The sequence below is a fragment of the Macaca fascicularis genome, chromosome 10, assembly GCF_037993035.2.
Source record: "Macaca fascicularis isolate 582-1 chromosome 10, T2T-MFA8v1.1".
Classification (NCBI taxonomy): domain Eukaryota; kingdom Metazoa; phylum Chordata; class Mammalia; order Primates; family Cercopithecidae; genus Macaca; species Macaca fascicularis.
The window spans coordinates 68,882,915-68,910,787 of NC_088384.1; the positions used below are offsets into that span (position 1 = coordinate 68,882,915).

General features: G+C 42.9%; 1 protein-coding gene across 34 annotated transcripts in view; it reads left to right on the plus strand.

The window, feature by feature from the left end:
* Nucleotides 1–27,873, plus strand: part of DZANK1 (double zinc ribbon and ankyrin repeat domains 1) — a 97,362-nt gene that overhangs the window by 61,541 nt on the left and 7,948 nt on the right. For 22 of the 34 annotated variants that reach the window (XM_074004710.1, XM_065522718.2, XM_074004703.1 and 19 more), the window contains 7 exons: nucleotides 3,163–3,285; nucleotides 4,091–4,255; nucleotides 5,800–6,007; nucleotides 20,461–20,564; nucleotides 22,559–22,633; nucleotides 24,747–24,843; nucleotides 25,287–25,387. In XM_074004710.1, the coding sequence (XP_073860811.1) occupies nucleotides 3,163–3,285; nucleotides 4,091–4,255; nucleotides 5,800–6,007; nucleotides 20,461–20,564; nucleotides 22,559–22,633; nucleotides 24,747–24,843; nucleotides 25,287–25,387 (873 nt within the window). Of the gene's footprint in view, nucleotides 1–3,162; nucleotides 3,286–4,090; nucleotides 4,256–5,799; nucleotides 6,008–20,460; nucleotides 20,565–22,558; nucleotides 22,634–24,694; nucleotides 25,000–25,286; nucleotides 25,388–27,873 lie in introns of all 34 variants that reach the window. The other 12 variants (XM_074004686.1, XM_074004698.1, XM_074004691.1 and 9 more) reach the window with 3 other exon arrangements.

Sequence of the window (27,873 nt, forward strand, 5' to 3'; positions counted from 1 at the left end):
AACAAAATCACATTTGGCAAATGGATGTCACTTATGTCTCTTGGTCGTCTAAAATATGTTCATCATACAGTTGATACCTGGTCACATTTCCAATGGGCTACACCATTACCCTCCAAAAAGGCTGACTCTGTTATCACTTATTTACTTACTTGCTTTGCGGTTAGGGGAGTTCCTGCTGAATTAAAAACTGATAATGCCCCTGCTTATCGCTCTCGTAAATTGGCTGCCTTCCTTTCTTTATATCATATTCACCATTCCACCGGTATTCCATTTAACAGTCAAGGCCAAGCAATTATTGAAAGAGCCAATGCTAATTTAAAATTACAACCTTCAAAACAAACAGGGGGAAATGGGCGAGATTCCCCAAAACATCAAATTCTGAAAGCCCTTTTTACTTTAAATTTTCTCAACCATTGGTGCCAATTACAGCAGTCGGCAGCGGTGAAACATTTTCAACAGCCCTTAGAAAAGCTGCAAAACAGTAATCTGTGGGTGTATTATCCCTCATTACAAGGGCAATATTTAAAAGGAAAAGTTTTACAGTGGGGCCGAGGCTATGCTGTTGTCCGTACAGGTGCCGGAGACGAGTGGTTTCCATCTCGACGGTTGAAACAGTGCCATGGCGAAGAGGAGTTGATTCGAAGAGTTCCTCAAGGAATTTCAGGAGCTGAATCTGAGTGCTCAGAGAACATTCACCTTTGGGACTCGACATGCGGACCCCCGACATGGAGTCAACTGAAAAAGCTTACTCAGGAACCTGAAGGGGTTGTTCAACAAGCCAGGCAGCCCAAAACCCCACTGACTTTATTCCTGGCTATGCTGGCTGTAGTGAATTGCCAGGTAACGACTGGAGAATTTACATACTGTGCTTATATTCCCTTTCCACCCTTATATCAAGGTGTGGCCTGGGGAGACAAAGAAGTCCCAGTATTTACTAATGATACTGCTTGGATGCCATCACCTTTTTAAAACCAGGATCCTGAACTAGACACTGGCACAGTAAATAATTCATATCCATTTGGGGTTGAAGGGTTACCCATATGTCTTGGGAGTAGCCCACATTGTCTGCATCCTTCTCATGAGGCTTGGGCTGTTCGCTATAACCATAGTCATATATCTGCCTTTACTATGATTATTGTGGCTCAAAGTTTTAAGTATAATCATACTGCATTACTTAATGAAACTCTGCCAAGTACATTATCTTTATGCCCTATCCCTGATGTGTCCGGAGGTGTTTCCCAACTAGAGTGGACTAGATGTAGAGGTAGTGGGCCACGATTGTTGTTAGAAGTAAAAGGGAAGAGTCGTAAATACCTTGTTACAGATTGGAGTGTACATGGAGATTTTCAAACTAAATTCAGCCATGTCAACCTGCGTTGGCATAAAGGTAATCACAGCATTTCTGCGGATGGCAATGAAACTATTATTTGGCATGATGGTGGTCTATCACCCCCTATGCCACATTTGGCTAATACCTCACAAATACAAAGTCATATTTGGAAGTTGCTAGCTGCTGGTAAACCAATGTTCACTTTCAAGGGAAACATGTCCTTAAATCTTACTAATATTGCTGACCCTTTCCATATATCTTTGCATCAAAATACTTCTAGATATGTTATTGCATGTGTAAGAAAGCCTTACTTGTTGTTGACAGGAATTATTAAATAGGATAATAATACAGGGGTAGTTAACTGTACAATTGTGCATTCTTAAGTTGTATAAATACTACTTGGTGGAATAATAATTGGAATGAGTCTCATTCCAATTTATATATACTAAGAGCCAGAAAAGAAACCTGGCTACCCGTGAACTTAACACATGCCTGGAGTGAATCTGCTGGGGTTACTCAAATTTACAAAGTAATGCAAGATCTTGTCCACCGCAGCTGGAGAATGGTTGGGGTCGTCGAAGCAGCAGTGGTGGGACTTGTAGCAATTGCTTTCACCACCGCTGTTGCTGGATTAGCTCTACACCAGAGTATACAAAATGCAGAATTTATGCAACAATGGCATGAACAATCACATTTGTTGTGGCAGCAGCAATGAGACATAGATGCTCATTTGACTGAACGAGTGGATAATCTGGAGCAAGTGGTTTCTTGGTTAGGAGATCAGCTAACAGTGTTGAATACTTGAGCTTTGTTAAAATGTGATTGGAATACTACCCAATTTTGTATTACTCCTGTTCCTTTTAACAGCACTGTGCATAATTGGACTGAGATAAAGAGACTTTTAATTGGCCATAATAATCTTTCCTTAGAAATACAAGAATTAACACAAAACATTTCTGAAACATTTCGCAATCAGTTACCGTTGCTGACCGGAGCAGATTTGATGACTGGTATTGCAAAAAGCTTGACATCTTTAAACCCTATGAGCCCTGTAAAAACTTTACTGACTTCTGTTTCTAGTAATGTATTGATTGTTGTTCTTGCCTTTGTCGTTTTCACAGTCTGCTGGAGATGGTGCCAAAGGGCAAACACCGAATCCCAGCGAGCTCAACATGTGATGATGGTTTTGAAAGAAATTCAAACTTGTAAATAAAGAAAGGGGAAATGTAGAGGACTATGTGCTCGCAAATGAGATGTTCCCGATAAGTCCTGCTCTTGCAAACAAAGCAGGACGTTCCTTCCCTGCAAACAGGGAGGACAAAGGAGTCAGCTGCAAACAGCAGACCCTGGGAACTGGTTTATGTGCAAACATCTTGAAAAACCAGAAAGTCGGGGAAAGGTCAGAGAAACAACATGTGTCTTGTGACTTGGCAACATTCCACAAACGACTGTATAAAATAAATCAGAGCATGCCGTTCGGGGCGGCTGCTTCGTTTGTCTCGTCTTGTGTTGTCTTGTGTGTTCATTCCTTTGTCTAGGAAACATGTGAACCCCAACCATCCCTGATATTGAGAAATATTAAGATGTGCAAGGCATCAGTTTCATTGACTTTCTGTGATCTCCATGAAGGAATGTGTGCTCTGTGTACTAATTTATTAACTGGTGAAACCTATCATAGCTGTACTCCTTTGGGCAAAAAAAAAAAAAAAAAAAGAAAAAAATTGTATTTCCAGGGCTCATATTGTCTGGGGGCTTTTTATCTTTTTTGAATTGGGAGGGGGATTAGAGAATATAGTACTGATCCTGCCTTTAAATGCCGTTTCATTCACCAGTCGATATGCAGTGGGGATAAAGCTAGTCCTCCGCCCACTCAGAAAGGGGGAACCATCTCTTGCTCCAGATGTGGTCGTTGGAATCTCTGGGAGGCGTCCTTCTGCGGCTGGTGTGGAGCCATGGTGGGTATTTTAAAACAGATTCTGTATACTGAGCACCTGGAGAGAGCCAGGCACTTCTCCCATGGCCTTGCAGAAATCACTTCTTGTGATTTTGCCACTGGTACCTATAACCTAAGAATCTGGAGATAGGGATAATTAATTATCTTACATTGAGAGCCATCTCTGGTGATGGTTTTGATTTCCTTTTCTTTGAGGTTAAACCTTTTCACTAATTTATTGACTGCTGGCATTTTAAAAAATGAATTCTGTCTGCTTGCCTCTATAATAAAACACTCAAGACAATGTATTTATTCGTTTATCTAAGTATCACATGCAAATAATAAGAAAGTTTTAGAGTGAAGGGTTAATCTCCTTTCTAAGTCCCACAGTTCTCCTCTCAGAAGCAATTGCTCATATCCAGTTCTTGAGATGTTCTTTCAGCTATTCAAGGCATGTATAAGTAAACTGGTGCTATGAACACTGATCCAATTATTTTCACCTAGCAATATGTCTTGTTAGTAACCTCCTCATTCTTTTAAGTGGCTTCATAATCCATTGTTTGTGTGTATGTACTGTAATATATTTAGACTATCCCTATTGCTGGACATGCCTGTTGTTTTCAGTGATTTCTTTTAAAACCACAGTGCTTTAGGGGTTGACCTGAAGTACACTTCTTTCTGTACTTGACCATCTGTAGGATAAATTCTGGAAGGTAGAATGGCTGGGTCAGAGAGTGTGGGCATATGTTAATTTGTATGGGTATGACAATAATTTACATGGGGAAATTATAACTCTAATATTCATCAAGGTATTTTCTATCCTCTAGCTTGGCATTCCTGCTGGCTGCTCTGTTTGCCCTAAATGTGGGGCCAGCAATCACCTGTCTGCCCGATTCTGTGGCTCCTGTGGTATTTGTGTGAAGTCGTTGGTGAAGCTTAGCTTGGATAGAAGCCTGGCTCTAGCTGCTCAGGAACCTCGCCCTTTTTCTGAGGTGAGGCCTCCCCTGTAGTAAGAACTGGTACCCAGGAAAAGGCTGTAGCTCTGAATGTGTGTGCTCTACCCTGTGAATCAACCCGGGGAAGAGACCCAAAACTTTTAGAACTTTCACATGGAATTTCAACTACGTGTGTAAATAAATGCAGTCAATTTAGATTTTAAACACTCAAATGATTTCTTCAGAAATCAAAGATCTAAGTGGGCATATTTATGTGTAGTAAACTGAGGTCTATGCCATTGCATTTGTGGACATAATGCCATTTTAGTGGCTTTAAAACACATGAGATAGAATGCACTTCTCTTGAATTTCGTATGTAGCATTCTGAGAACTTTTCCTTCCCCTTGTTTATATTTTAGAAAACTTAGGTATATAAGATTGCTTTTGTAATTTATAACAGCTGGGCATAGTTTGAGGAAAATCTCACCAGGTTATTTTCAGAAGTACTTAAGCTTTAACAATTGGCTTTGTGTTAGATTTTTATAATTATTTTATAAATTTCTCTAAGCTGGATAAAGACTTTTCATGTTTCCTCTTATCTCTTTATTATAAGAAGTTAAAGATTGATAATTATTAGAGGATGCACTCAGCACTTTGTATGCAGTTTTAGGGAGTTCATGACCTTCTTTTGTGAGACAGAGTCTTGCTCTGTTGCTCAGGCTGGAGTGCAATGGTGCAATTTTGGCTCACTGCAACCTCCGCCTCCCAGGTTCAAGCGATTCTGCTGCCTCAGTCTCCTGAGTAGCTAGGATTACAGGCGCATGCCACCATGCCCTACTAATTTTTGTATTTTTAGTAGAGATGGGGTTTCCCCATGTTGGTTGGGCTGATCTCGAATCCTGACCTCATGATCTACCCACCTCGGCCTCCCAAAGTGCTGAGATTACAGGCATGAGCCACTGCACCCAACCGTTCATGGCTTTCTTAACCTAGTTTGAAAGATTTAAATCCTAGACTGCCACTAGCTCTTACTCCTTTGTGCAAATGAAACAAAGGTGTTCTTTTCTCAAGACACTTGACTGCCATCTATTGGAAATTGCTTGTAATATACTGCTTTTTCTACTAGAAAAATTATCCTAATATTCAAATATATGATGTTCACCATGTGAATGGTACTACTTTGAATGCAGTGATGTTGTGCAGTGCACAACCTTTCATGGTAGTCCTCTCAGGTCCCCAGGAGAGTATGTTAGAGAAAATGTTGGTGACCAGTGGCCGAGTGTGGATGAGTAGTGAAGTCTATGCTCTATTGCATTATAGAGCTGAAAAGGATAGATATCTTCCAGGCATCAAGCAGGCCAGCGAACACCCCTGGATTTGTTGAATTTTAGGTAATACACGGCTAATCATGGATCAGGCTGGAAGTTGCTGGGAAAGACAGGAGCAAGGAAGATGAGCCAAAGACTGGAAAACCCTTTTAGTTCAAAGTACAGTTTTTTTTGAGATACTTTTTATTCTGATTAAAAATGTTTTCTATAAGTAAATGCAAGATTGATTAAATCATATTCTAATTTAAAAAATGTTTTCTGCCTCACTTATAGCCCCAATGTGCCTGGCAGTCCCTGAATATTCCTTTGCCCAGATCTGATGCTGGGACTAAGAGGGACATAGGCACACAGACTGTTGGCCTGTTCTACCCATCCGGCAAGCTGCTAGCAAAAAAGGAACTGGAAATAGCCTCTCAAAAGCAGAGGCAGGAGAAAATGAGTGACCATAAACCGCTCCTCACAGCCATCAGCCCAGGAAGAGGTAAGGGAGAGATGCCCTTTCTTCTGGTCAGGAGGGAATTCACTCTTTCTCTGAAAGAACATTTCATTTTCTCGTCGTTTTAATTTATTTGTATATGTAAGAAGTAAGTTTCTTTCTTTTCCTCTTTTTCAAGGAATTTTCTTTGTATGGGAAAAAAGAAGCTCTTCTGTAAGCTCTTCCTTAAACTGTCAGTACTCTGATGTTTTAGCTCATAGCCCTGTTGTCTGGCTCCTTAGTCACATGGAGCATGTGGGTTTCTTTTGTCGTGGTAGGCGTGTTGTTAGTGTGCAGTGCTATTGCTATCTGCCATTATCCCTTTTTTTTTTATTGTGGTAAAATTTATGTAACATAAACTTTACCATTTTGACTGTTTTTAAGTCTATAATTTGGGCTAGTTGTGGTGACTCATGCCTGCAATCCCAGCACTTTGGGAGGCCAAGGCTGGAGGATCTCTTGAGTCTAGGAGTTTGAGACCAGTCTGGGCAACAAAGTGAGACCCTGTCTCTACAATTTTTTTTTTTTTAAGCAGTTATTTGTGGTAGTGCATGCCTGTGGTCCCAGCTAGGTGCTTCAAATTTCATTCTGAAACTTAATCTCCATTGTGGTGGTATTAAGTGGCGGGACCTTTTGGAAACTGATCATGAGGATGGAGCCCTCATGAATAGATCAGTGCCTTATGAAAGGGCTAGAGGGAATGAGCTAACGCCCCTTTTTGTCCTTTGGCCCTTCCTCCATGTGAGGACACAGCATTCCCCTCCTTTGGAGGATGCAGCAATGAAGCACTATCTTGCAAGCAGAGAGACCAGGCCCTCCCCAGACACCTAACCTGCAGGGACCTTTATTTTAGACTTCTAGCCTCCAGAACTGTGAGAAATAAATTCCTGTTCTTTATAAATTACCCAGTCTCAAGTATTTTGTTTATAGCAGTGCAAATGGCCTAAGACATTTTGCTAGTATTTTGTTGAAGACTTTTATGTCTGTATTTATGAGATATTTGTCTGCAGTTTTCTTCTTTCCTTCTGCTGTCTGTCTGATTTTGGTATCAGGATAATGGTAGCCTTATAGAAACACTTCTTTCTTTTTGAAGTGGTTATGAAGAATTGATATTAACTCTTATTTAAATTTTGGTAAATTACCTGTAAAGCTATCTGGATCTGATGTTTGTCTAGTGGGCAATTCTGATTACTCTTTACTTTTTATAGGTCTGTTCAGATTTTCTATTTCTCGCTGAGTCAGTTTTGGTAGTCTGTGGTTTTCTAGATATTTGTCTTTTTCATCTGATTAATTTATTAGCATACAGTTGTTTGTGATACTCTTTTATAATCTTTTTTATTTCAATAAAGTTGGTGATAACATCTCCTATTTCATTTCTAATTCTAGTAACTTGAGATGTCACTTTTTTTGGTCAATCTTACTAAAGGTTTGTCAATTTCATTGATCTTTTCCAAGAACCAACTTTTGGTTTTATTGATTTTCTATTATTTTTATATTGTGTATTTCATTAAATTCCACTCTAATCATGATTTCCTTCTTTCTTCTTACTTTAAGTTGACTTTACTCTTCTTTTCCTGGTTTAAGGCCAAAGATTAGGGCAATGATTTTGAGATCTTTCTTCAGAATGTGAGCATTTGCTGCTATAAATTTCTGTTTGAGCTTTGCTTTCACTGCGTCCTGTAAGTTTGGTGTACCTTCATTTTCTTTCTTTCTTTTTTTTGAGATAGGGTCTCGCTTGGTCGCCCAGGCTGAAATGCAGTGGCACAATCATGGCACACTGTAGCCTTGACCTCCTGGGCTCAAGTGATCCTCCTCCCTCAATCTCCTGAGTAGCTGGGAGCACAGGCACAAGCCACCACACCTGGATAATTTTTAAATGTTTTTGTAGAGATGGTGTCTCACTGTGTTGCCGGTGTTGGCCAGTCTCAAACTCCTGGGGTCAAGTAAGCCTCCCACCTGAGCCTCCCAGAGTGCTAGGATTACAGGCATAAGCCGCTGTGTCCAGCACCATGAATCCAGGTTTTTTGTCCATTCTGACAATCCCTATTTTTTTTTTATTGGATTGTTTCATCCATCTACATTTAGTGTTATTATTGATAAAGTTGGACTTACCATTTTCTTTTTGTTTTCCAAATGTTTCTAAATGCCTTTTTTGTTCCTCTGTTGCTCCTTCACAGCTTTCTTTTGCATTGCATGTTTTCCAGTGTAACATTTTGATTTCTTTAATGACTTTTTCACTACATACTTTATTTCCTTAGTGACTACTATAGGGTTTTCCTCATACATCTTAACAGACTATACTTCAAGTTTATACTAACTTAATTCCAATGAAATATAGAAATTCTACCCCTATAATTCAATTCCCTCCTCCCAACTTTTGTGGCATTGTTTTCTAGTATAACATTATGTTTATGTTTACATATATGTTATAAACTTTCAAAACACTGCTATTAGTTACAACATGATGTCTTTTAAAGATGCTTAAAGAAAAAAGAACTATTATATATTTATGGCTTTTGTTATATTAGCCTTCTTTTCCCCCATTTATAGTTCTCTTAATTTATTCCTTTGGATTCATTTCCTAAGCCCAATGAAGCTTTGCTCTTACCCACCTCCTTTTCTTTTTTTTTTTTTGAGATGGAGTCTCACGCTGTTTTTTGTTTTTTGTTTTTTGTTTTGAGACGGAGTCTGGCTCTGTCACCCAGGCTGGAGTGCAGTGGCATGATCTCAGCTCACTGCAAGCTCTGCCTCTTGGGTTCATTCCATTCTCCTGCCTCAGCCTCCCAAGTAGCTGGGACTACAGGTGCCCGCCACCACACCCAGATAATTTTTTGTGTTTTTGGTAGAGACGGGGTTTCACCGTGTTAGCCAGGATAGTCTTGATCTCCTGACCTCGTGATCCACCCACCTTGGCCTCCCAAAGTGTTGGGATTACAGACGCGAGCCACTGTGCCTGGCCTCACCCCTCACCCATCTTCTTTGTGTTGTTATTGGTCAATATATTTTATTTCTATATGCTATAGGCCAAACATTATAATTCTATTCATATTGTTTTACATAATCTCTTTTTGAATCTGTTGAGAAGAAGGGAAAATAAATATGCATTTATAATGTCTTATAATTACATCATTACCTTTACTGGTGATGGTGGGCTGTGTGTGTGTGTGGGTGTGGGTGTGTATTCATATTACTCTCTAGGGTCATTTGCTTTCAGTCTAAAGAACTTCGTAAGTATTCTTATAAGGTGGGTTTGCTAGCAATGAATTCTGTTTTCGTTAAACTCTACTAGCTGTAAGATTCTTGCTTTACAGTTGTTTTCTCTGAACACTTTGAATACGTCAATCTACTGTCTTCTGGCCTCCATTATTTCTGATGAGAGTTCTGCTGTTAATATATTGGGGATCCCTTGAACCTTAGGAATCATTTCTCTCTTACTTCTTTCAAGATTCTCTTCTTGTCATATTCTTTCAACAGTTTGATAATGTGTCTCGCTATGGATCTCTTTGAGTTTATCCTACTTGAAACTTACTGAGCTTCTTTTAAAAAAATTTTTAAACTTTTTATTAAAAGAATTTTTGTGGCCAAGCGCGATGACTCAAGCCTGTAATCCCAGCACTTTGGGAGGCCGAGACAGGCGGATCACGAGGTCAGGAGATCGAGACCATCCTGGCTAACACGGTGAAACCTTGTCTCTACTAAAAAAAATACAAAAAACTAGCCTGGTGAGGTGGTGGCCACCTGTAGTCCCAGCTACTCGGGAGGCTGAGGCAGGAGAATGGCATAAACCCGGGAGACAGAGCTTGCAGTGAGCTGAGATCTGGCCACTGCACTCCAGCCTGGGCAACAGAGCGAGACTTCGTCTCAAAAAAAAAAAAAAATTTTGTGGGTACATAGTAGGTGTATATATTTATGGGGTACGTGAGATATTTTGGTAGAGCCATGCAATGCATAATAGTAACACTGATTGCATAAACAAACTTGCAAAATGAAAACTAATAAAAACTCTAGATGTAATCCCTCTCGCTTTTTAACTTTTTGTTTTTTCTCTTTAGTCTTATTGTACTGTCTTAAAAAGTTGTTGTAGTTATTATTTTTGATTGGTTCATAATTTAGTCTTTCTATTTAAGTCGAGAGAAGTCCACACACCACGATGACGGTGTTATGCTATTCTGTTTCTCTGTGTGCTTACTATTACCCATGAATTTTGTACTTTCAGATAATTTCTTCTTGCTCATTAACATCCTTTTCTTTCAGATTGGATAGCTCCCTTTAGCGTTTCTTGTAGGACAGTCTAGTATTGATGAAATTCCTTAGTTTTTGTTTGGGAAGATCTTTGTTTCTCCTTCATGTTTAAAAGATATTTTTTGCCAGACATACTATTCTAGGGTAAAACTTTTTTTTTTTTCAGCATTTTAAATATGTCATGCCACTCTCTCCTGGCCTATAAGATTTCTGCTGAAAAGCCTGCTGCTGAACGAACGTATTGGAGCTCCATTGGATGTTATTTGTTTCTCTTCTCTTGCTGCTTTTAGGATACTTTCTTTATCCCTGACCTTTTAGAGTTTAATTATGAAATGTCTTGGGGTAGTCTTCTTTGGATTAAATCTGCTTGGTGTTCTATAACCTTATTATACTTGAATGTTGATAGTTTTCTCTAGGTTTGGGAAGTTCTCTATTACTATCCGTTTGTATTTTTGTTTGTTTGTTTGATTTTTAAGATGGAGTCTCACTGTGTCGCCCAGGCTGGAGTGAAGTGGTGTGATCTCAGCTCACTGCAACCTCCACCTCCTGGGTTCAAGCGATTCTCCTGCCTCAGCCTCCCAAGTAGCTAGGATTAGCAGGTATGAGCCACCACGCCTGGCTAATTTTTATATTTATAGTAGAGATGGGGTTTCACCATGTTGGCCAGGCTGGTCTCGAACTCCTGACTTCAAATGATCCACCCCCCCCCCCACGTTGGCCTCCCAAAGTGCTGGGATTACAGGTGTGAGCCACCGCTCCTGGCCTGATACTATCCCTTTGAAGAAACTTTCTACTGTTGTTTCTTTCTCTACCTCCTCTTTAAGGCCAAATACTGTTAGATTTGCCCTTTTGAGGCTATTTTCTAGATCTTTTAGGTGTGCTTTATTGTTTTTTATTATGTTTTCTTTTTTGTCTCCTTTGACTGTATTTTTGAATAGCCTGTCTTCAAGCTCACTTTAATTCTTTCTTTTGCTTAATTAGTTCGGCTGTTAAGAGACTCTGATGCATATTTCGGCATGTCAGTTCTATTTTTCAACTCTAGAATTTCTACTTGATTCTTTTTAATTATTTCAAACTATCTTAAATTTATCTGATATTTTTCTGAATTTATTTTCTGTGTTATGTTGAATTTCTTTAAGTTTCCTCAAAACAGCTATTTTGAATTCTCTGTCTGAAATGTCATGTAGCTCTGTTTCTCCAGGATTGGTCCATGGTGTCTTATTTAATTCATTTGGTGAGGTCATGTTCTCCTGGATGGTGATGATGCTTATAGATGCTCTTCAGTGTCTGGGCCTTGAAAGTTAGGTATTTATTGAGGTCTTCACAGTCTGGACTTGTTTGTGCCTATCGTTTTTGGGAAGGCTTTCCAGGTATTCGAAGGGACGTGGACCCCAAGCCACATAACACGGTGATTTTTGCAGACTTGTAGAGGTACTGCTTTGGTGGTTTTAGATAAGATCTGAAAGAATTATCTGGACTACCAGGAAGAGATTCTTGTTCTTTTCCCTTACTTTTTCCCAGACATACAAAGTCTCTCTTTATGTGCTGAGCCACCTGGAACTAGGGGTATGGCAATGCAAGGACTCCTGTGGCCACCACTGTTGGGACTGAGTTAGGTCATACCTGAAGCCAGTGTAGCACTGGGCCTTGCCCAAGGTCCTTCCCTTCCAGGTAGTAAGTTCTACCAGGCCTTGAGCATGTCTAGAGATGCTGTCAGGAGCCAAGGGTTGGAGTGAAAAAACATAATTATTTACTTGATGTTCTATTATATTGCAGCTAAGCTGGCACTTAAATCATGATAGAAAGTCTTTCGTGATTTTCCCTCCCCTTTCCACAGGCAAAGGAGCCTCTCCCTGTGGCCACCACCACTACTGGTCCACAGGTCCACAGGGGATTCTGCCAGGCCACCGCCAATGTTCACTTGAAGCCCAAGGGCTCTTCTGTTAGCTTGTGGCGAATGCTGCCAGGCCTGGGATTCACCCTTCAGGGCAGTGGGCTCCTCTCTGGCCCAGGGAAGATCCAGAAATCCTGTCCAAGGCTCTAGGCCTAGACTTGGGGACCCCAAGAGCCTGCTTGTTGCTCTACCCCACTGTGTTCAAGCTGGTACCTCGGGTGCAAGATGAAGTCCCCTTTACTTTTCCCTCTGCTTTTCTCAAACAGAATGAGTCTTGCACCATAGCTACTACAACTTGGAATGTGCTGGGTCTCCCCTGAAGTTAGCACATATCAGAGCACAAGGCCCACAGCATACTCCCTGGGTATTGCTGGTGGTTATTTGGGCCCAGGGGCCCTTTAGTCAGCAGATGATGAATCCTGCCAGGACTGGGGCCTTCCCTTCAAGGCAGTAAGTTCCCTTCTGGCCCAGGGCATGTCTAGAAATGTCAGCTGGGAGTTAGGGCCTAGAAGGGGGGCCTTATGACTCTGCCTTGTGCTCTGTCCTACTGTGGCTGAGCTGGTATCCAAGATACAAGACAACGTCCTCTTTACTCTTGCTCTCCTCTCCTTAAGTAGAAAGGAGTTGCTTTTGTTGTCATGAGCTGCACTGCCTGGAGTTGGAGAATGGATATTATAAGCCCTCCTTAAACCATGCCAGCTGATGTCTCCCTAGGTCACATGCCACCCTAGTTTACTGCCTCTAAGTCTAGCCTAGCGCTAGGAGTTGCGTAGGAATTTCAGTCTTTGTGTTCTAGACTGCCTTTCAAGTTTACCTGTGATCCCAGAGCACCTTGGCCCGCAGTGGTGAGGCTTGCTGAGAAATTCAAGTTCAGACCACTAGGATGAGCAATTTCCCTCTGGCTAGGGTTGGTCCAAATGCTCCCTCCATATATGGGCACTGGCTGAGCTTCATTCTCAGCTGTGACAGGGCAGTACTGAGTTCAATGTAAAGTCCTCCCCATCACTGTGCTCTCCCTCCCCAAAGTGCACACATTTTCTTTCCATGCTGTGTAGCTGCTGCTGGGGGATGGGGAAGGATAGTATCAGTGATTTAAGACCATCTCTCCTGCCCTTCTTGATGCCTCTTTCCACAATACGATGTTAAAACCAGGTATTGTGATTGCTCACCTGATTATTGGTTCGTGTAATGGTGCTTTTCTGTGTGCAGATAGTTGTTAAAATTTGGTGTTCCAGCAGGGGGGATGAATGATGTAGGCTTTTTCTGCCATCTTGCTTCACCTCTAGCTTGTTGAGCTTCTTAGATGTATACATTCATGTCTTTTATCAAATTTGGGAACAGTTTGGCAATCATCTCTTCAAATATTTTTTCTGCTTCATTTCTCTGTCTCCTCTTCCTCTGGGATTCTCATGTAGATGTTGGCATGCTTGATAGCTTCCCATGGGTCTCTTAGGCTCTGATTTTTCTTCATTCCTTTTTCTTTTTTTACATTGTATAATATCTATGGACCTATTTTTCAGTTTGCTAATTCTTTTTAATCCTACTTCACATTTACTGTTGAGCCCTTCTTGTGAATTATCTATTTTAGTTATTGTACTTTTCTGCTACATATTCTTATTTGGTTTTCCTTTGATGTGTTTATTTATATTCTCTTATTTTAAGAAGAATTCTTCCTTATTTTTTATTTTTATTTTTTATAGGCAGAGTCTTGCTCTGTTACCCAGGCTGGAGTGCAATGATACAAATCACAGCTCCCTGCAATCTCAAACTCCTGGACTTGAGCAATGCTCCAACCTCAGCCTCCCAAACAACTGGGACTAGAGGTGCACACCATCATGCTTGGCTAATTTAAAAAAAAATTTTGTAGAGATGGTGTCTCACTATGTTGCCCAGGCTGGTCTCAAACTCCTGGCCTCAAGCAATCCTCCCACCTGAGCCTCCCGAAATGCATCATAATTTCTTCTATTTTTTTTTTTTTTTTTTTTTACTAAGAGTCAGGGTCTTGCTCTGTCACCCAGGCTGGAGTGCAGTGGTGCAATTATAGCTGACTGCAGCCTCCAAATCTTGGGCTCAAGAGATCTTTTCACCTCAGCCTCTCGAGTTGCAGGGACTACATGTACATTCCACTACTCCTGGCTCTTCTTTTGCTCCTTTTAAGCATGATTTCCTTTAGTTCCTTGAGCATATTTATAATGGCTGCTTTGAAGTCTTAAATCTTCAACATCTAGTTGCTATCACAGGCAATTTCTGTTGCATGTTTTTTCCCCTGTGTTTGGGTCAGAGTTTCCTGTTTCTTTGCATGTCTCATGATTTTTTTGTTGGAAACTGAATGTGTTAGATAATACATTGTATCAACTCTGGGTACTGACCTATCTTCCAGGCTTCTTGTTGTTGTTTGTTTGTCTATTTATTTAATGACTAACTGGATCATTTTAGTGAACTGTATTTCACCCCCACGGTATGAAGCTTCTGATGTGACTCCATGGAGAGTGTAGCCTTGACATGCACCCTGTCACCACAGGATGATGGTGCGTTGGCAGGGCTCTCTTTGTCTCTTTCCTGACCACACCTAGCCATTAAGCTCTACTTATTGTTGGATGATTTCTCTATTGTTTTCAACCATGACCTAGGGCATAAATTGCTTCACGGACTGATTTAATTAAATTTGGCATCCTTTACGGCAGGGGTGTCCGATCTTTTGGTTTTCCTGGGCCACACTAGAAGAATTGTCTTGGGCCACACATAAAATACACTAAGGCTAATGAAAGCTGATGAACTTAAAAAAAAAAATCTCATAATGTTCTAAGAAAGTTTACGAATCTGTGGCCCGGCGCGGTGGCTCACGCCTGTAATCCCAGCACTTTGGGAGGTCGAGGTGGGTGGATCACCTGAGGTCGGGAGTTCGAGACCAGCCTCGCCAACATGGCAAAACCCCATCTCTACTAAAAATACAAAAATTAGCTAGGCATGGTGGCAGGCAACTATAATCCCAGCTACCTGGGAGTCTGAGGCAAAAGAATCATTTGAACCCGGGAGGCAGAGGTTGCAGTGAGCTGAGATCATGCCACTGCACTCCTGCCTGGGCAACAGAGTGAGAATCCATCTCAAAAAAAAAAAAAGAAAGAAAGAAAGTTTATGAATCTGTGTTGGGCTCCATTCAGAGTCATCCTGGGCCGCATGTGGCCCGTGGGTTGGACAACCTGGCTTTACAGGGATAGTTTTTTAGGTCAGTGTTTGAATATTTTTCTTACCTCAGGAGGGCTCTTCTTAGCTGTTTGTTTCCCTGATCCTCTATTTAGCTCATATCTCTAATGAATCTTCTAGTCTTCTTTTAACTGCTTTTTAACACACCCTCCATTGTTTTGAAAGCAGCCTGAGGCTTGAACTTTCCCACACTTTGTTGCAAATGAAGTCTGTTTCTATGGGGAGAGATTCTGAACTCTGTTTTTTGACCTGCCTCTTCCCCTGGGCAAAATCTCTGAGCCAATGCTCTGGATGGAGACAATGGCATGTTTTTTTCAGTGTGGCACCATTGCTTTAGGGGCTGGGTAAGCAGCAGAGCAGGTGCAGCTGTAGCTTTTGTTCTTCATGACATGCTTCTCCCAACATTGGACTTGTGCTGAATGAGCTAGGAATAGGTGGTCTGGACCCCAGTATTCTCAGTGTCCCAGATCAAAGGTAGAACATCCTTCCCATGAATGGTAACTGGGCAGAGAAAGGGAGCCCCCATCTCTTGATCACACTTGGCCAGAACTTAGCCTGTGCAAAGGGCAACTGGGACAGGATGAGAAATACTGAAGTCCCTGACCTTCCTTGGAAGATACTACACCACTTTGGGAACTCTGAGGAGAGGGAACCCTGTGTACTCTGCTGCACCAAATGGAGTGGAGTTTCCATCATGCTCAGCTGAGAAGGAGTAGAAGGGAATGGCCCATGGTTCAAACACCACAGACTCTCATGATTCTGAGTTTTGGTATATTTTCATTAAATGTTTATTTTCTGTATGGCTTTAGAACCATTTCTAGATACTTAAAATACTTGTGATGGATTTTGCTGTTTTTAAAAGTAGTTTGTTAGCAGTGACGAATTCATACAGGTCTGCAGCAACCTCAGTTCTTGCTTCCAAGGAGGAAAGAATTTGGCCGACAGGCATAAGGCAGAGTGAGAGACTGAGGCAAGTTTTAGAGCAGGAGTGAAAGTTTATTGAAAAGTTTTAGAGCAGGAACGAAAGGAAGTACACTTTGAAGAAGGCCAAGCGGGTGACTTGAGAGATTCAAGTGCTCTGTTCAGCCCTTGACGTGAGGCTTATACATTGGCTTGGTTCCAGAATTTGCATTACTTCTCCCCAGATTCTTCTTGGTGGGCACTCCCCATGTGCCGTGGCCTGCCAGTACTTGGGAGGGACCACATGCGCTGTATGTTTACTGAAGTCATGTGCTTGCTCACTTGAGGCATTCCCTTATCCATTGAGTGTTCCTGGAGAAAGATCATGTACCAGTTAAGCTCTGCCATTTTTCTTCTTAGTGCACATGTCTGAGCCCACTCGCCCAACTCCTGCCATCTCGTTGGGAAGCTGCTGATCACCAGCTTCAGATGTTTTCTATATATTGGGAGACCACTGTCCCCTGGCACCAGCTGCAGCCAATTGTTATTTTAGAGAAAGTTTAACAACTGCCTGACCATCATCTGATGGTCACCTGACATTTCTGGGGGTCAGGGGAGCCTTTCCTGCCCTGCTCATGTCTCCCTAGCTAACTACTCTAACAATTTTACTGGAGAGTAAGTCCACTCAAATCCCTAGGCTGCCATGCGAGAAGTTGGTCATTCCCAGCTCTTCCTTTGCCATCTGGATATGCTTAGTAGGAGTCAAAACCCAGCCCACAGTCTGACTGAACTCTTCCAGATATAAATGTCATATCAGACCTATGGTAGATTGTCTGCAGAGATGACCAGAATCACTCCTCACATCCCCCCTGTCCTTCGGAGGAAGAGGCTATTTCTCTTCTTTGGAATCTGGACTGACCTTGTGACTTGCTTTGACATAGAGAGCAGTAGAAGAGACACCATGATAGTTCTGGGCCTAGGCCTTATGAGAGCTGAAAGCTTCCACTTAACTCTCTAGGAAGTCAGCACTGTGTAAAGAAGTTCAGTATAGATTGCTGAATTAGAAGAGATGCCACATGAAGGAGAACAGAGCACCTGAGCCAGCACCCAACCCAAAGACTCCAGACATTTGAATGAGTGCAGATGAAGGCTGAGCCATCCCAGACAGCTCCCAGTAGTTTGTGCCATCTTCACTGAGGCCTTAGCCTTGTGGATGAGATAATCTTGGATCCTATAGCCCTATTTGAGATGGCTCAACTGACACCATGTGGAGCAGAGATGAACCGTCCCTGCAGAGCACTGACCATATTCTTGACCCACAGAAGTATGGGCAGTAAAGTGGTTGATGTTTTAAACCACTAAGTTCTGGGGTGTTTTGTTTGGTAGCAGTGGATAATAGAAACAGGCTTTCAGTTTCCTGTGGCAGAAGCTAGTCCCTTCAAATCCCCTCGTTCAGCCTGAGCTGGAAGGGCACAGATCTCACCTCCCCATGGGGACTCACAGTCTTACAATGACCCTTTCCAAAGGACTTCCTCACAAGGTCATTGCTCAGTGCTTTTTTGAGAGTTGAGATTTGATTTTAGAAATATACATCTAGGCCAGGTGCGGTGGCTCGTGCCTGTAATCAGAACACTTTGGGAGGCTGAGGCAGGCAGATCACCTGAGGTCAGGAGTTCGAGACCAGCCTGGCCAACATAGCAAAACCCCATCTCTACTAAAAGTACAAAAATTAGCCAGGTGTGGTGGTGGGTGCCTGTAATCCCAGCTACTCAGGAGGCTGAGGCAGGAGAATGGCTTGAACCCGGGAGGTGGAGGTTGTAGTGAGCCGAGATCATGCCACTGCACTCCAGCCTGGGCAACAAGAGCAAGACTCCATCTAAAAAAAAAAAAGAAATATGGATCTATGGTATTGTAGCTTCTCAGTCAGAACCTCATTTTTAACATACTCCTACATACGTATTTATTTTCATATTATCTGTGTCCACTAAGAATGTAAGCTCCTTGAGGGCAAGAACTCTGTTCATTTCTGTATCCTAGCCCTAGAATAGTACATGACCAATGGTAGGTGCCCAGTAAATATTTGTGGGATAAATGGCTACTTTGTGTCAAACAGTGTGCTAGGCTCAGTATGATCTCTAGTGTTGTCTCAGTTACTCATAGTGGACTCTCCAGATGCCCCAAGCCAGATCTCAGCCTGCCTGTTCTCAGTGCAGCTGTGATGGATGGTTTCACCCATCGTTGCTAGCATGCCTCATCAATTGTGCCCCATTCTCTCTCTTGCTGTTTTATTTAAATAGTTGTATGTCTCTTGACTTTGCTGCCTCCAGCTTCAGAACAGGAGAAGGCTGCCTATCCGCACACAGGTGCAACCCTGAGGCACTGGGAGTTAACATTACTTGGGCTGCCCTCGCTCATGGGCAAAGGAACCGGGGAGCAGATCCCCTAGCTTCTCTGTCCTTCAGTGGACAACTGTGAGACATATTCTCCATGGTCCTTCATATCCCCAGCAAGATTGGGCCCCAGTTGCCCAAGGTATTAACCAGTTTTTAACACATTCGTTCTTCCTTCCCTTCCCTGTCTTGCTCTTTATACTCCATCACTTGCATGTCCCACTGTCACCTTCCAAAGAAACCACCTGTCCTAAGTCTTTATCTCAGGTTCTGCTTTCAGGGGAACACAACTAAGAACACTTAGGTTCTCTTGTTTAATGTCACAATAACACACGAGGTAGGGGGTATTAGTTCCATTTTATTAGGTAAGAAAAGTTAAGGCTTAGGGAGATTTAAGTGTCTGGCTCAACATCACTAAGCTAATAAATGGTAGATTTAGGATTTAAACGCAGGCTTGTCTGAACTCCAAATTATGTGCTCTTTCCACTGAACTGTGCTGCATGACCTTGGAAAATCCCTCTGATTGCTTTCAGCTTAGTGTCTTTATTTGGTAGATGGGATCTGATGTGGGTTTGCAGAGTTGAGTGGCCACAGGGCACAGCAGGGGCTGTGGCCGGCTGGAGAGCCTGTGCCCTGTCCAAAGCAGCCAGCTGTTCCTTGGCCTCAGGTGGTCAGCCTGTGTGGGAAGGTGAGCCCAGCACCCCTGCATCTTCCGCCTGCATATGAGAAACCAGGCATCATACTGACATGAAATCTGTCAAGTTTTAAATGGTGGCAACTAATTCAAATGTGTCTTAAACCCTATGCAAACTGGAAAGGGGCCTAAGATAACTTTTTAGAGTGATGGAAATGTTTTATATATTGATTGGGGTGTACACGTTTGGCAAGCACCAAATGGTACATTTAAAATATTGTGTAAGGGCTTGGTGCTGTGGCTCACACCTATAATCCTAGCACTTTGGGAGGCTGAGGCAAGCAGACCACTTGAGCCTAGGAGTTTGTGACCAGCCTGGGCAATGTGGTAAAACTCCATCTCTATAAAAAATACAAATAGTAGCCAGGTGTTGTGGCGCATGCTTGAATTCCCAGCTACTTGGGCAGCTGAGGTGGGAGGATCATCTGAGCCCAGGGAGGTCAAAGCTGTGGTAAGCCATGATCTAACCACCGTACTCTAGCCTGGGCAACAGAGTGAGATCCCATCTCAAAATAAATAAAATAAAATATTAGCTAAGTTATTATAGGTGGGATAGAATCATAGAAAAAGAAAAGACCCCATGTGTGGCAATCAAAATATGTTCTTTTGAGATTTTTTTTTTTTTTTTGAGATGTAGTCTTGCTCTGTTGCCCAGGCTGGAGTATAGTGGTGCAATCTCACCTCATTGCAACGTCCACCTCCCGGATTCAAGTGATTCTCCTGACCCAGCCTCCTGAGTAGCTGGGGCTACAGGTGCGCATGCCATCATGCTCAGCTAATTTTTGTATTATTAGTAGGGGCAGGGTTTCACCATGTTGGCCAGGCTGGTCTCGAACTTTTGACCTCAAGTGATCCACCTGCCTCAGCCTCCCAAAGTGTTGGATTACAAGCGTGAGCCACCACGCCCGGCCTCTTTTGAGATTCTGTAATAGTCTGTGATTAATCATATGTAACAAACAGTTATGGGGGAAAATGGAACTTGTTCCAGGACATAGTTGAGGTTTACTAAGGAGAGTCCATCACAAAGTTTAACAAAGGAAATCAACCTCTCTGAGACCATATGTTCCATGCTAGTATTTTTCTTTCTTAGCCTCAGGAGAATCATCCAGATGGCTGGGTTTCTCTTCTTTCTTAGGGTACTGGAGAAGACAGCTGGATCACATCTCTGCTCACCTCAGGTGTTATGCTCAGAACAACCCTGAATTCCGGGCCTTGATTGCAGAACCCAGGATGGGAAAGGTGGGTGAGATGAAATTTCTACTCCACACGTGTCTATGGGATCAGGCTGAAGGAACCCTCCATGGACTTCTCCTAAAACTGCATCTTGCCTGGCTCCTTTCCCTTTCCTGTTCTGCTTTCTACACGTTCTTACTCTTCTGCCTTGTGAACTCTGCTCTAATAAATCATTTGCACACGAAGATTGTCTCAGAGTCTGCTTCTGGGATGTCTGACCTAAGACCTAAGACAACAAGATTCTGAACATCTCGTGCTCAGATGCCACATTGGAAATTCTAAGAGTCAGAATGAAAGATCCTAGAACAATTAAATCCAGCCAGATTGTGCACTTAAATCATGCACTGTTAATATATAGCCATAGTAACATAACAGCTGCCATTTTACAGTGCACCCAGCATCAGCATTGTATTCATCATTCTCGTCTTCACAGCAAACCTGCAAGACAGGAGTATTACCTTTGTGATCACTTTTAAAAAAAATAACCACAAATTTCTTGACTGTCTTCCCCTCACATGGTAGAATCTGTGTCCCCTCACCTTGAACCTGGGCGAATCTGTGACTGTTTAACTAACGGACTATGGTGGAAGTGATGCCATGAGACTTACAGGGCTTGGCCACAGAAGGTCATGTGGCTTTCTCTTGCTTGGCACACTCACTTCCAACACTCCTTCTTGGAGCTCAGCCACCCTGCTATGAGAAGCCCAAGCAACATGGAGTGGCCACATGTAGGTGCGCCAGCTGAACCCAGTCCTCAAGTCATCTCTGCTCGTGAGCCACATGAGTGACCAGACTCTAGATGATTTCAGCCCCCAAACATCCAACCACCTCTAGCCATTTGACTCTTCTAGCTGAGGCCTCAGACATGTGGAGCAAAGACAAGCTTGTCTGCTGTGCCCTCTCTGAATCCATAGCATAATAAAGTGGTGGTGGTTTAATGCCACTAAGTTTGGGGTGGTTTTTCACACCACAGTTGATAATCAGAAGAAGCCTTATTTGACACCCAGGAATATTGAAGCTCAGAGAGGTTTGGTGACCTGCCCAGGACTACGCTGCTGGGTCTCATGGGGTTCAAGATTTGAAGCAGATCTGTCAGACCCTGCCAGAGTCCCATGTCCTTTCTTTGATATTACATTGCCATTAGAAAAAGACAGCTCTATGAGAAGACCTTTCCTCTGTTTGTCGCAAGACTAGAAGGAACTTTATGAAATAGACTGTGTACTCTTCTGCTGCCAAATAGGCCAATATCGAGATGATCTCATTTTCAAGTATTGCCCAATTTCCTTTGATAATCTATTTTGGTAGTTTATGAATTCTTCAGCCTAATCCAGAGATCTGCAAATTATGGCGGTTGGGACAAATCTGGCCCACTGCCCAGTTTTATAAATAAAATTTTATTGGATCACAGCTGCACCCATTCCTTTACTTATGTGGCTGCTTTGTGCTATGACAGTAAAGTATTCCCGATACAGAACATATGGTCCACAAGACCTAAAATATTTACTATCTGACCCTTCACCAAAACATTTCTTGCCCCTTGGCTGAATCTAAATTCCTATTGCTACTTACAGAGAAAGCTGCTCAACTGTGATACTTGTCCCTTAATTGCCAAGCCCTGTCCCCACCCCCTACCAGGATACATTTTCCAAGGTGATGACATCTAGTCATGTGGTTTGATTAAAGTTCATCTCTTGAAGAGTGTATGTATAGATTTGGATCTTGCCTTTTTATTCAGTTTGGCAGTCCCTTCTCTTTAATTATTTAGCTTATTTATAATTAGTAGAATTTAGATATGGTTGGATTTGGATCGCCATTTTCTTCTTTGTTTTCTACTTATCTCATCTAGTTTTTGTTGCTCTGTTTTTCTTTTTACTTTCTTCTGTGTTATTTAAATATTTGGTTACATTTAGAGTTTAACATCTCAGAATTTCTATGCTGTTACTTAAGGCAATGAGTTCTACACCCACAGTTATGAATTCTCTCTACAACTCTTTTAAAAGCTTATCTCTGCTACTGTCCACGAAGATGGTTGTGAAGTTAGCATCAGACTGAATTATAGTCAAGTCTCAAACAAGGTGAGTAAGCCTCCAGAAGTTACTCATTTGAGAATTGACTGATGTAGTAAATTGAGACTTACAATTTATAGAAATGCTTCTGTGTAATCCATAGAAAGGAAAAGTTTCAAATATTATGAAATGCTACTAGAGGCAAGCAATTTCATAGAATTGGATAAACAACATAAACCTCAGACAGACACATAAAGATATAGTGAGAACAGGAGTTGTTCTGTAGTTCTCAGGCTTATTCAGACTCACTGAAGTCTGATGACATGTCTGTGATACAATTGATTTGGGGAAAGACTAACAAAAATATTTGCTGATATGCACTTTGACATATTTTCTTCTATAAAATAAACCAAACTTTGTGGCCATGTGTCCTTGATCTTCTCTTTTATATGGTGACTGAGGCATTGCCACAGAGCCTGTGTGTTTCGAACATTAATTGATTGACATTAGCAGCTTTAGTTTCATTGGACAAGAAGTCAGAATAATTAATCAATCCATTAAGAAACCAAGGAAAAGGAGGGAAATTAACATTTATTAGGCCCTGGCAAGGTGCTGATGGTGTTGCTGAAATTGGGATAGAAACATGGGCCCTGTCTAACTCACAGGGAGGCTGCGAGTATCTAATGGGCTAATGCACATGAATGTGCTTTGAAACCAAATAAAGCACTAACTGCTGTTTTTAATTGTGTGGCTAGAGCAGAGCTTGGGTCAGAGAGGAACTTCAGGGGAAGGGAAGTGAGAAAAGCAGGTCAAGGCAGGGGAAGGGGCTGAATGAGCAGGTAGATAAAAGCAAAGCTGAGCTTTAGCCTGATCCAAGGGAACCTCTGGAGGATGAATTACGCCACAAAGTTGCCCCCAGTTGAGTCAGGGAGGAGAGGGAGCATAACCTCTCGGGCAAGGCAGCATCCACCTCCTGAGGGCACTTTGCTGGAGAAGAAGGTCCAGCAGTGAACTCTTAGCAGCTACACAACAGCTGGGCTGAGTAACCTGGCCAGCTAGTGGGAACGGGGTGGGCCGCCAGAATTGGAATAACTGTTCCCAGGTGATTTTTTTTTTCTTTTTCTTTTTCTTTTTTCTTTTCTTTTTCTTTTTCTTTTTTTTTTTTTTTTTTTTTTTACAAATTCTTGCTCTGTCAGCCAGGCTGGAGTGCAGTGCACAATCTTGGCTCACTGCAACCTCCACCTGCTGGGTTCAAGCAATTCTTGTTCCTCAGCTGCCTGTGTAGCTGGGATTACAGGTTCACGCCACCACACCCAGCTAAGTTTTGTATTTTTAGTAGAGATGGCATTTCACCATGTTGGCCATGCTGGTCTCGAACTCCTGGCCTCAAGTGATCCACCTGTCTCAGCCTCCCAAAGTGCTGGGATTATAGGCATGAGCCACCACACCTGGCGCTTAGGTTTAATAAATCTTTTCTTGGCCTGTGTGTTCTAGTTTTCAGGAAGTAGCAGGCTATTGCCTGGGACAAGAGCAGGCAGCCATTTGAGGGTGCAGGGGGATTAGTCCGGGTGCACACAGACTTCTGTGTCTGGACTCATTATATAGATGCCCCTTTTACCGCATTTTGCTTTTCCAGCATGCCATTGAGGTAGCTCATAGTATTTCCACTTTCCAGGTGAGGAAACTGAGGCTCAGAGAAGATAAGCAACCTGCTTCTTCCAAGGGCACTAAGTTAGTAAGTGGCAGACCCAGGATTCACACTTGGCAGCCTGGGACCTTCATCATGACACCCTAATTCCAAGACACTGAAGGACTTTAAGCAGAGAATTGACACAATCACTTATAAAGGGTATAAAAGGTGACTGGGACAGCCACATGCAGGGAGGCTGGCAGACCCCTGTGGAGAGGCTATTGTGATGGTCCCAGTGTGAGCTGAGGGGGCCAGGGCTGCAGTGAGGGAGAGGAGGAGGGGCCAGACTGAGCCGCTGGGTAAGCAGCAGAATGGACAAAGCATCCTGGGGGGTAAGGAGGAGTCAGGAAGGACACCCAGGTCTCAGGCTGGACTGTCTGGGTAGGTAGAGCTGTCCTTATTGAGAAGGAGCAGGTTCGCAGAGAGATCCTTCTTTCTAGTGGGACAAAGCAGCCTCATCATTCCTGGTGTTTGAATGTTTTCATTGGCCAGAACCTCTACCTGAACAAGGCGGTGAATTTCAGCGACCACCTTCTGAGCAGTGCTGCCGAGGGTGATGGGGGGCTGTGCGGCAGCAGGTCCAGCTGGGGTGAGTTATTCCCTTCTGGCAATTTTAAAACAACTAACCAGGAACACATGGACCTGGCGGGGATAGCAGAGAATTGCTAAGAGTTTGACAGCCCAGTCACAGATCTTGCAACTATGTTCCAGTCATTTTATTTCTCTGGCTTCTCCGAAGTCAGAGGTGAGACCTTTGAATTCCTTTACAGGGCTTGGGGAAATTCATTTGTGGGGTGCACGTTTGGACCTAAAAACTGAAGTCCCTTCTTTTCCTCTGCTTCCCACCCTTCCTCTGGTTCCTGGACAGGGGAGTGGCTCCAGGAGTCTCTCCAGCCAGGTTTCATCAAATAGAAATTTCTATGAAAGCCATTTTGTCCTCTGACTTTTGAGGGACATGGGAGTAAGAAATAACTCTTTGTGTGGGGAGTTGGGGGAGGGGCATCATTTTTTTCCCCAACTGTGTCATTTCAGTGAGTGACTACAGCCAGAGCACCTCAGATACTATTGAAAAAATCAAAAGGATAAGGAATTTCAAGACCAAAACTTTTCAAGAAAAGGAGGAGCAGCTTTTAGTAAGTGTCTTTTTTGGTCCTTATGGATATTGTCTTCAGTCTGTGATTTTCAGGTTTTATTTGACTTTTTTAAAATGGAAGAATAATTTCTCATTTTCTGTTCCTTTTTTTTTTAATAAGGGCTTCTATTTTGTAGAGGTAGACTTCTTTAAAAAAGCTCAAGATTATGAATTAGAGTTATTTCAAAGTTCCCATCAGTTCCCTGAATCATCTCTCTGTTTCCTCTGGGGTCAGTTCTGTCTGCCTATCTTTCTCTTTCTTGTCTTTGGTTTGCCTCAAATCCAGATCCTTGGTTATCTGGTCATTTGACAAATGAAGACTAGTTAGGTAGTGCAGATGCTGGCATGGTGCCCAGCATGAGGATGGGCCCTGAAGTCCCTGTGTGAGTGGATGGGCATGTTGTGGACAGACGTCCCTGGAGGGTGTGTGGGCAGGGAGCAGGAGAAAGCCTTCAGATCCTCTGTGTTGCTGGTGGAAAAGGTCTTCCTCTGGTGGTGAGGGTGTTGGTGGTGTGAAGCATTCCTCTGGTGGTGAGGGTGTTGGCGGTGTGAAGCATTCCTCTGGTGGTGAGGGTGTTGGCGGTGTGAAGCATTCCTCTGGTGGTGAGGGTGTTGGCGGTGTGAAGCATTCCTCTGGTGGTGAGGGTGTTGGCGGTGTGAAGCATTCCTCTGGTGGTGAGGGTGTTGGCGGTGTGAAGCATTCCTCTGGTGGTGAGGGTGTTGGCGGTGTGAAGCATTCCTCTGGTGGTGAGGGTGTTGGTGGTGTGAAGCATTCCTCTGGTGGTGAGGGTGTTGGCGGTGTGAAGCATTCCTCTGGTGGTGAGGGTGTTGGTAGTGTGAAGCATTCCTCTGGTGGTGAGGGTGTTGGTGGTGTGAAGCATTCTCACAGGTTTCAGTTTGTGATGAAGCTTTTTTCCTTTCCCCCTACACCCTCCCCGATGTCCGTCATGGAGGTCTAGGCTCTGCCCTTCTCCCTTCTTGGGCCCCATTGCACCAAATAGAATCCTTTGTTGGGCAAATCTTATACTGTCTGCAAAATAGTTATCAGGGCAAAGATCACAAGCCTCCTGCCCTTCTTACATGGGGGAGAAGGCGTAAGGCACCAGAGATCTCAGCTCTTCACCATAGAGCCCTTAGTAATCTACTCATGCATTCAGGCTGCACCCAACACCTAACCTCCATATCGATTAATTTAAGCTTTTGCAGGGCTCCCCTGGAGAGAAAACACTCCTACCTCTGGTCTCTTCAGCTGGATTTTTGTTTGTTTGTTTTGGTTTGGTTTCCCTGTCAGTCAGATTTCATCTACTTTCAGTCTTCTTGGAATTTCTCAAAATTACCAATTCACCGATGGTCAGTACCCTTTCAGAGTTTCCCATATCTTTTAGAGTTTTGTGTTTTAAAAATATATGCCAAGAATAATTCTAAAAGGGGCTTTGGAGAAAAAAGCAGTGGATGCCACCTGCTCCATCCCCAACCTTGCCTTTTAATTGGTCCTCTTTGACTGCAATGCAAAGAACAGATGTGATTAGCAGCAGGCCCCAAGGCCCGGGCCCAGGCCTGAGCTGGACACTTGCATGATGCCGGGTGCTTCCCTCCATGTGTGGTTCCAAGGCCAGGTCCTCAACGGGGCCTTGTCAGTGCAGGCACCAGCTGCCCAGCTTGCATGCTGATTCCTCTGGGGGTGGGGACTCTGTTCTTTATCTTATTTTTTTTTTTTTATACCACATGCTTTGTATGTAACAAACACCAGTAAATTTGGAAAGAATACGTTAGAATTGTTTTACCTTTTATTGTTTAGGACTTCTTGTACTCACCACCTTCTCCCAGTTTGAAATATTGTTAATGAGTATAAAAGAAGCATAGAGTTCCATAAACTGAACAGCTTACAATTTGGGACACTCTACCTACTTACTCTGTGTGTAACCTGAATCTCCCACTGTGTATGCCTTTTTTTTTTCTCATTTGCATTTAGGGGATATGTATCAGAAGCTATAACTTTTGTTCACTAATTCAGTGATGATTTTTGAGCACACATGTACCAGGCACTGCTGTACGTGTTGAAAATATAACCTGAACAAAAGATGTAAACCCTCACACCTCCTCAAGCTGAGAGTCCAGTGCATTCTAGTACACTTTTCCATGAGGAATGGAAATGGGTGTAAACAAGTGCTCCCCAAGATCCCTGCTGGGGGTTTACTGATTAGAGCACTTGGTTCTAAGCTATTCATTGGTAAGATGGGGACAGCGAGAAAGGAGGCGGCACTGCCTGGACCAGGCATCATCTTCAAAGGCTCAGAGGCCTTGACCAGTGTCCTCATGGCCATGGCTTCACAGGAGCAAGGATAGGGAAGGTTTTATTTCCACTTTACAAATGGAAATGGTGGTCCTGTGACCACCCCACAGCCATGTCCGGGATCCAGAGGCAACATACTAAAAGCAATGTCTCTTGCTTTCTAAACAGCTTCCTTCAGTCTTCCAGCATTTGAA